Raw genomic sequence first — 9217 nt, forward strand, 5'->3', positions numbered from 1 at the left:
AGCCCCTGCGGATGGAGGGAGGACCCTGCACTTAGCCGCGGGCCCCCAGGGAGGAAGGCCTTCCCTCCTGGCTCCCCCTGGTCCCCTGCCATCTGGCAGGGCAGGGACTGGCCTCCTTGGGGACTGCAGGGGTCCTGAGCTCTGGACACAGGGCTGCTGTGTGATCTGTGACAAGCTGCTTAACATCTTAGGCCTCCCGTTTTTTTTCTCTGCAGCCTGAGGCAGAAACACTGAACTGCCATTTCCCACCTTGGCACTGTCTTCCACATCTATGCCCTGCCGCCCAGCCAAAGAATGACCCTAGCTGTATCCTTGATAGAGACCCCCAGCCCCACAGCCCCCAGGAGGGATACTCACAAAGATGGCAAAGTCCTTGGGGGCACTGGAGATGGTGCTGTTGGGCGACAAGGATTTGGGCACATGCTCTAAGGTGACAGCAGTGGGGCGGATGCGGGCAGAAAGGCGAACCACAGCAAAGCCCTGGGGCCCCTGGAAGGCCCAGCAGTTGCCCGGGTGCACGTCTGGCTGGAGGGGAAAAAGGCGAGTCAGCACATGGCAGGTGGCAAAGACAGCCTGCCCCGAGCGCAGCTCTTATGACCCAGGGTGGGACAGCCACGGAGGCGACACGGGGCGCTCAGGGCCCCACCTGGAGAATGACTCTGGGAGACTGGGAGTGGTACCACAGGGGGATGCCGAAGAGGCTGAGGAGGGCCGTCTTGGTCTCGTAGGTCTCGGAGCATCGAGTACTGATGACACTGGCCCCTGAGACAGGGAAGAAAAGCAGGGTGGGCGCCTGGGGCTGGACACTAGTAGGGGAGGGAGACCCAGGCTTAGCTGCCAGCCAAGGGAGGCTGAAGAGAGACTACTGTCCCTCAGGACAGGTCTTTACATCTGACCCAGACCACAGAGCAGAGTAAGCGTCAGCCCCGCCGCGGTGAAGGATGGCGCTCAGTGTATCCTGCCTTCTCCCACAGTCACTCGCCTTTGTGGTGAGTTCTGGGTTGGCTGGTTTCTGCTGACCTCAAGCCCTGCTTGCTAAGCACCACGGCTGCCCCAGCAGATGCCAGGGGACCTGTCAGTGTGGGGCAAGGGGGCCCAGCAAAGGGAGGCGAGCTAGACATACCTCCCGACTCCAGAGCGTAGTCCACCATCCCGATGCGGTCCTCGCTGTAGCGCTTCAGAGCCTGGTTTACGATACGGTGCACCTGCTGAAACAGGCGCCAGCGCAGCTGTGATGGGGATGCCAGCCATCCACCTCTGCCCACTGTCAGGCCAGAGACCCGCAGACCGAGCCCCTGATGTCCAGACACACATGGCACTTCCCCAGGCATACCCCTGCTCCCTCACACCAGCCCCAAAACAAACATTGGAGGCTTCTGCATGTTACTTAGGTCCTGGAACCTGCCAGGGAGCTGGCTGGGTGGGACTGCAGCTCTATGGCTCCCAGGAGGAGAGCACTGTGTGTGTGGGGGGGGGTCCAGGGACAGAGTCCTCACCTCCTCGGTCACCCCAATCACGCCTTCCCTCTGCAGCGTCAGCCCCAGGCTGGCCACGGCCTCCCTTGCCGACTTGCCCTGCATCTCGGCCACGTGGGTGAGGATCCTGCTCTCCAGGTCCCGCAGCTGAGCTTCCATCTCCTCTTGCTGAAGGAGCCCAGTGCGGGTTCCCCCACCTCGAAGAAGGAACTGACTGACCCAGGCAGGGAACTGAGACTCCACCTAGGAACCAAAACAAGGTCTCACTCTGGGAGGCTCACCAGGAAGGTGGAAGATGCCACCACAGGGGCCTGGAGTGGGGGGTTGGGGGCGGCACCTGGCTTGCGTCGAGAGGCCAGGCAGTGAGTACAGGCCCCTCTGTAGTCACTCCAGTGAAAGGAGGGCCGGCACGTGCCTGCTCAGGCCACAGGGGGGAAGGAGGAACAACCCTCCATATTATTATCAGTGACAAAACGGGAAGACCTTCCATCAAAGAAAGCCAGCATCTGTGCCCAGAGCAGGGGTAGGAGGCACTCTGCCTCGCAGACTCCCAGGACCAGTGCAGAGAAGGGGTATTCCTGGGGAACCCAGAGGGTTCCAACTCACATCGTCCCGCACAGCCTGGAGCTGCTGGGGCAGCAGCCCCACCTGGTCCTCCACCAAGCTCTGCTTCAGGGTCAGGGCTGCCAGCTCCTGCCGCAGGCCTGCCAGCTGGCCCTCCAGCCGCCCCAGCTCCTTCATGGCGTTCTCCTGGAAGGACTCCTGGGTCATCCTACTCCCAAACAGAAGAGTAAGCTGTGGGTCTCCAGTGAGGGGTAAGGCTATGCTGAGGCAAATGAGAGGATCCCCTAGTTGGCACCTGATATACGTGAGTGTGAGGCCTGCTCTCGGGGATTCTAAACTGAGGCTGTAGAACACAGCTCTGGTGCCTACTCTTGGCCTGCATATCCCAAGGAGCTAGTTATTATCCTGCTTCCCTCCTAAGCCCAGATCCAGAATTCACTGCCTCAGCTCTCACATCCTCCACCAGTATGGACGTCTGGGACACGGGGAGGCAGCCAGCATGAGGCAGCACAGAAAAGATGGTGTATCTATAAATGAACCCAGGAATCCCGATTATCTGGCAGTGCCCATGATCCCCTACCCCGACCGCCACTGCCCCTCAAGGACAGGCTCTGAGCAGATGGTCCTGAGAAGATGGTCCACCATCTTCTCAGCCTGGGACACAGAACTCTGCTCCGGGTTTCTGCCCAGCAGTCCTGTCTGGAGGTGGGAATGGGGAGGCTGGAGATGAGCAAGCCTAGGACAGACGGAAGTGCCCATTACCTTTGCCACTCTGACTTCAGCTGCTGGAGTCGAGCCTCAGATTCCTATAAGCAGGAAAAAGGCACCAATTCAAGGACTGTCGGGCTCACAGCAATCAGTCTCCCAGAGCAGGATCTGTTCCTTTTGGGGTCTCTGCTTAACCACATCCCCACCCCAGAGCCTCCTGGCTGTTTCAGCAAATGTCACACTGGCCTCCCAGTTGATGTCCTGATACGAGCCTCACCCCATAACTACTGTGCTCAGGCGTTCAGCCGTTCACTCGTTCATGCAGCATGTTATACCCAGCACAACAGGCCACTTGAAAGTAGCCCTTCCTGTCCTCTGGCACACTCGCAGGGGGGGGTCTTTGCAGAGTGTTCCAGCCCAGGGGGATTCAGTTTAAGCAGAAGTCAGGAGACTACACATCCTTCTCCCCATTCTATGTCTAAGCAGACCCTTTGGGGCCAAGGTGTCTCAGCCCAAGAAGAGATGATGAATTGGATCAAGCCCCAAGCTCACCAACCTGTGAGGCCTGGACAATCTTCTTGAAAAGGTCTTCTGAGTCCTGTTGATGCTCTGATCTCAAGGTGACCAGCTCTTCCTATCAAGTATAGGAGAGAGGCTGAGGATTCTAGTGAGCCGTGCTCAGAGGGCCACTTAAAACCAGTAAGTGGTGTAACTGAAATTCAAACCAGGCCTATTTGATTGCAAACTTCAGCTCCTAGCCTTTCTGCTACAGTGCCTTTCTGGAAAGATGCAAGACTCCTCTCGGTGTGCGTGGTATGCCACACCTACATGGGCACCGTGCCAGATGCACTACAACCTCTTGTTCTCAAGACCAGGGACGGGGCAGACAGGAGAGCCTCCGTTGCAAAGAGGAGGAAAGTAAGGCTTAGAGAAGGTAACTGCCAAGTGGCAGAGTGTCTGACCCTGAAACGGCAACACACTGCAGCCCCTCATGTCGGGGTGTGGGGCCTCACCCCCTCACACACCCAGGGTGCCACCCACAGAGAGGGCTGGAAGGCTCCTCAGCTCCTGTCCCTACCTGGATCCGAGTCATGTCAGGGGTGTGGGGCCTCACCCCCCTACCCGCACACCCAGGGTGCCACCCACAGAGAGGGCTGGAAGGCTCCTCAGCTCCTGTCCCCACCTGGATCCGAGCAGCAGTGTCCCTGCGGAGGTCCTCCTTCAGGGCAGCCTCGCGGCGGCTCACCAGCCCCTCCAGGAGTGCCAGGGTGTCCTCGTGGCTCAGGCCACCACCTCCGCCTCCCTGCCCGCCAGCCCCCTGCTGCAGCTCCAGGCGCTCCAGCCGCATGGCCTCCTTTTGCCAGCTGGACGAGAACTCGGCAGCGAGAGCGTCCAGGCGCCGCTCCAGCGAGTGTACCCGGGACAGAATGCGCTGCTCGGCCTGGTGGGGCGGGGAGGGAAAAACCACAGAGGTGAGGCATTCATGACAACAGAGCTTCCTAAAGAGAAACGGAAGGAAGTCCCAGAAACACACAGCCTGTCGACTCGATTAAAAGGCAGGAGCCTACTGGGAACAGAGGTTGGGCTTTCAACTTTCAAAAATTCCATTTTTAAACTAGGCAGTATTTGTATGACTCAAGAAGCAAGCAGCAAAGTCAAGGTCCTAACCTCTGCCCCATCCACCCAGAGCCCTGACCACCAACCCTTCCTAGGCAACTATTTTCTAATGCAGATAAAAGTAAATACAAAGATAGATTCATCCTTTACTTCCCCCATTTTACAGAAAAGCTGGTCCTGAAACGGAACTGTCTTTACTAGTGATTAAAAAAAAGTTGCCACAACACATTATTTTGTGAAATAATAACATCACGGTCAGGAAAGTACTTTCCACCAAAATAAATGGTTAAAAATGTGCTGCCAAGTTAAATTCAGCAGGATGCAAGCAAAGTTCACATAACAGTAATTAGAGGACAAAGAGTTTTACATTTTCATCGCAGAGCCCAGAACCTGTACGCACACACTGCTGTTGTCTATGCACTCATCACCCCTGCCACCTTGGACCCCAGGCGTCTTGAGGGCATGGCCTGGGCCTGATCCATCTTTGGTCTCTGGCAGGATGCAGAAAATGACCACTGCCTGCCCTCCTCCCCACACCTGCACCCCCTGCAAGTGGCTTCCCAGGTGCTCCCATGAGAGGGGGAGTTTCTTTCCCCCTCCATGAATCTGGCCAACAGAATGTAGCAGAAGTGAACAGTCCTTGAAGTCTGGCCTGACTCCACCCTCCTGGAACCCTGCCCGGTTGCTGTGAGAGCAAGCCCAGGCTAGCTGGCCGGACATCAAAGGTACAGCCCGGCCAGGCCAGGCCTAGACCAGCCACCCCTGCTGACGCACCAGTCCACCATGGATGCTCTAGTCGAGGGGGCCTAGCGAAGATCAGCTGCCCTCGCTCAGACCAGAAAAGCTACCTAGAGGACCTGTGGATTCACAAGATAGTCCAGTGCTGGCACTTTTCTTTTTGGCCATACTGCCGCTTGCGGGCTCTTAATCCCCTGACCAGGGATCAACCCCATGTCCCCTGCAGTGGAAGCGCAGAGTCTTAACCACTGGACTGCTGCAGGTGACCCTCCAGTGCTGGTAATCTTAAGGCACTGATTTTGGTGGTAGTAGGTAACAGACCAGGATATCACCTGACTCCCAGAAGGTACTCAGTAAATATTTGTGATACTGTATTAAAAAGGAAGAAAGCAATTTGTCTGATTTCTTTTCCTTCTGTTTTCTATGCTTCTTAGGATGCAAACTAACTTTAGGACAGGTCTGAGTCACATTTAAGTGCAGGCAAAACTTCCCCCCAGCCCCTGCACCACAAACAGTAGAGAAAGGAAGGTGTCCTAGGAGACAGGCAGCATCTCATCCGCTGGGAGTGGGAGGAATGAGGGCAAGGAATGTGATGGCAAATGCAGGCCGAGAGTGGTGGGGAGGAGGCGGGTGCTGCGACCCTAAGATGCTCACCTGGAAATGTGGGGATGAGTCTCTGGACTCCCACACCTCACGCTGCCCAATGCTCCCCTTCGAGGCCCACCAGGAGACCACAGCGGGGTGGAGCGTCTGCAGCCCAAAGGGATAGAAGTACCAGGCTCCTGCACACAGAGGAGAGGTTAGTTACTGGGGCCGGGGCCCAGCGAGGAGGCACACGCCAGGGAGCACGGCAGATTCACAAGTAGCGCTCGTCACTAGCCTATCTCACTCATGGGAGCCTCGCTCCTGTCGAAGGTGGTACGAGGGATGGAGGTTCCCCCACTGAGGCAGCAACCTCCACCTGATGATCACAGAGTATAAGCATTCTCACATCCCCTCAGGAATCCTCATCTTTCCATAGACGGTAAAGCCTGCAGGAAATCACTGGAAGCTGAGGACTGTCCAGGGATGGAACCCAGAGGCCCTGAGGTGCTTCTCAGTTCAGACTGTACAGCAGAATCACCTAGGGAGCTTCTCCAACAGCGTCTGGCCCCACCTGGCAGGGAGTGAGCTTGCTGGCCTGGGCGGATCCCCCTGCAATGAGTTTTAAAAGCTCCCCAGGTGACTCTAATGGTTGGCCACAGTTGAGCCATCACTGGAACAGAATCCACCTGCTCAGAGAGGCTGCCTGTGGCCCCAGAAGAGAGCACAAGGCTGCCACACACAGACATATTGCTTTAGGAGCCGCCTGTTTTTACTCCTGAGCTATGCGTGTGCATGTGTGTGAGTGTACAAGTATGCATGGCGGTGACAGTGCCTGGAGAAGTCATACTGGCGGTGGGGCCTCCAGCCTGGTAAGATGCCACGCTTGCCACACAACTGTTGGCCTCGAGCAGGTGCAATGGGAAGCATGTGACCACAGGGCTTTAAGTCAGACCCTCTGGACAGGCCTTTGCTTACTGCCCTCCCTGAGCTGGTCACTCCATCCCTCTGCCTTTCAGACTTTCTATGTGCATCTCCTCATGAGGCTGTGATGACCTTGGCTCCACCAACCCCATGAGGGGATGGTGAAACAAACGGAGATAACACGAGGGAATGTGCTTCCTGAACATAACGCTGTATGATCATAAAGTCATTAAAATTGTTTTAAGAGTGAGACCCAGTTTCCACTGAATAGGAACAAGCTGTTCTTATGAAAGCAAGGGAATCAACACTTGGAAAGATGTCCTGCTGCTGCTGCTAAGTCGCTTCAGTCATGTCCGACTCTGTGCGACCCCAGAGATGGCAGCCCACCAGGCTCCCCTGTCCCTGGGATTCTCCAGGCAAGAACACTGGAGTGGGTTGCCATTTCCTTCTAACAATGCATGAAAGTGAAAAGTGAAAGTGAAGTCGCTCAGTTGTGTCCAACTCCTAGCGACCCCATGGACTGCAGCCTACCAGGCTCCTCCATCCATGGGATTTTCCAGGCAAGAGTACTGGAGTGGGGTGCCATTGCCTTCTCCAAAAGATGTCCTACTTTGGTATAAATTAAAGAAATACAACTTCAGTAGATGCTAAAAAAAACAAAATAATAATAAAAAAAATAATAATAATCTAAAAAATAATAATAAAGCATGGTCTTTAGTTATAAATTGGTAACTTTGAGCCTGGGGCCACAGGGGACGCTCATAGTAAAGTGTTACGATTAAAACTGTAAAAAATTGTGAAAGTTCAATGATAGAGATCAGGACAACGTGGAACATCTTGCAAATGAAATGTAATTTAGTATCTTGGTGCAAAAAAGTGCCCTTACTTCTCTTTCCTACTTCACTGTTTTGATCTTAAAGACAGCTGAAGCCTTACTGGAGTAATAACTCACTTACCCACGCTACACCCTGATTTGGAATGGAGGGAAAGTGAGTGCAATGACAGTCTCAGAGTCCCTGCCTTTCACCCCAGCACTCCTGTAACGGGGCATCTTCTGGCCCCGTGGCTTCCAAGGATGCTCTAGACATGCCAGGCAGTCCAACAGAGACACCCAAACCCACAAGATCGGCAGGTTGGGGCATTGCCCCTTCCATCCGCTGATCACCAGAGGGCCCAGGACAGCCAGACAGGATGTTGCCCAGGCTTGATCCGACCCTGCCTTGTCTTTCCGCTTACTGTAGCTTTTCAGTGTCCCTCCAGTTTTCACATTTCTGCTCAGTGCCACCCTCGGCGCACGCTCTGCCTGCCCCTCTGGCTCACCAGCCCCAGCTCCACAAGGACAGTCCTCCCTTCCCAGTGACAGTGGGCGACTCACCATAGGTCAGGCCGGTCAGAAGCAGCAGCAGCAAGAGGAACCACAGGAACGTCTTCAGGGATGAGAAGCGTCTGGACCACAGGAGGGGAGAGAGGGTGGGCGGAGGGGTCAAGAGGACTCCAGGGCCTCTGGGTGCCCTCAGGGAGTCCCTAGAGTGCTGAGCTACAGTTGGAGGGGACACCCTCAAGCCTCGCATCTTGCCAGGGCCAGACTGGATGCTGAGAGCTTTACCTGCAGAGCTTGGAGTGATGGGGACAGTTCTGACTCTGAATTGTATTGATGTTATTAAAAATAAATCCTGGGGTCCTTGAATAACCTAAAACTCTTATACATAGAGGTCTTATAGGCAAGCAAATATAGAAGAAAAAAAAAGTTAATTCCTTAAACAGACAATGTTTCTTTTAGAAAAATGAGGAGCCTTTTTTGGTGACATGAATTCATCCTTGCTCGTCTTTTCAGCATAGTTGGCTGCCCACTCCAACCAGGTTTAGGGCCAGAGGGACCCTAACCTCCTGGTTCAGTGTTCCTTCCTTTGCCCAAGGACCAGCTCCCCAAATCTGGCTCTACTGGGTCAGGGACTTGGGGAACAGACCCACAGCATCCTCAGGCCGCACCTGTTCGTGGCTTCTGAATGCAACATGGGAAACCCTGGGGGCCAAGAGTACCACGCCCTCGATGCCGGGAAACACAACTTGCCGGCTAGAGCCTAAGGCCTGGCCCGTGAGAGTAAGGCCGAGCTTGTCTGAGACTCCAAAGTGGCTCGGCTGGTGCTTAGCAGGAAGTACCCGAGAAGAAACAAGAACCCGTGTTCTGGAACGCTCCCTGATGAGCTACCAATTCAAGGAGCAAAACCTGACCCTGCGTCCCACCCTCTGTCAGGCAGAGCCGAGCTCTGGGCGTCCACTCCACGCTCTCTAATACAAGCAGCAAATACTGGGGAAAAACCCTTCAGAGAAATGGTTGCGTACAGGTTTAGATGCTTTACTGGCCACCCCCCTGCCCAGGGCCTTCTGATTCCTTGTCAGTTTCGCTCACCTGGTTAAAACGAAGACGTCAAGGAGGGAGGCAGCTGTGGTCAAGCGGTACCAGGTGGTGCCGATCCACCAGTAGAGGAGCCCGAAGAGCCGGCCTGGAAGAGGGCCCATGGAGCCCAAGTGCCACCCTGAACCATCGGCTTGCGGGTCTCTCCCCGAGGCCCTCCCTGCCCTGACCCCAACCCTGACAGCCAGTGCAC

The 9217-nt window shown here is 55.4% G+C and overlaps 1 protein-coding gene across 3 annotated transcripts in view; it reads right to left on the reverse strand.

The window, feature by feature from the left end:
• Positions 1-9217, reverse strand: part of SUN2 (Sad1 and UNC84 domain containing 2) — a 17593-nt gene that overhangs the window by 1758 nt on the left and 6618 nt on the right. The window contains exons 6-17 of one of the 3 annotated variants that reach the window (XM_010845118.1): positions 9019-9112; positions 7984-8054; positions 5757-5884; positions 3931-4188; positions 3304-3381; positions 2802-2845; positions 2082-2247; positions 1497-1718; positions 1124-1208; positions 647-762; positions 358-525; positions 250-276 (exon numbers count right to left, since the gene is read on the reverse strand). In XM_010845118.1, coding sequence (XP_010843420.1) covers positions 250-276; positions 358-525; positions 647-762; positions 1124-1208; positions 1497-1718; positions 2082-2247; positions 2802-2845; positions 3304-3381; positions 3931-4188; positions 5757-5884; positions 7984-8054; positions 9019-9112 — 1457 coding nt within the window. Of the gene's footprint in view, positions 1-45; positions 526-646; positions 763-1123; positions 1209-1496; positions 1719-2081; positions 2248-2801; positions 2846-3303; positions 3382-3930; positions 4192-5756; positions 5885-7983; positions 8055-9018; positions 9113-9217 lie in introns of those variants that run through there. The other 2 variants (XM_010845116.1, XM_010845117.1) reach the window with 2 other exon arrangements.

This window comes from Bison bison, unplaced genomic scaffold, assembly GCF_000754665.1.
Source record: "Bison bison bison isolate TAMUID 2011002044 unplaced genomic scaffold, Bison_UMD1.0 scf7180017864213, whole genome shotgun sequence".
In the NCBI taxonomy this organism is placed as follows: domain Eukaryota; kingdom Metazoa; phylum Chordata; class Mammalia; order Artiodactyla; family Bovidae; genus Bison; species Bison bison.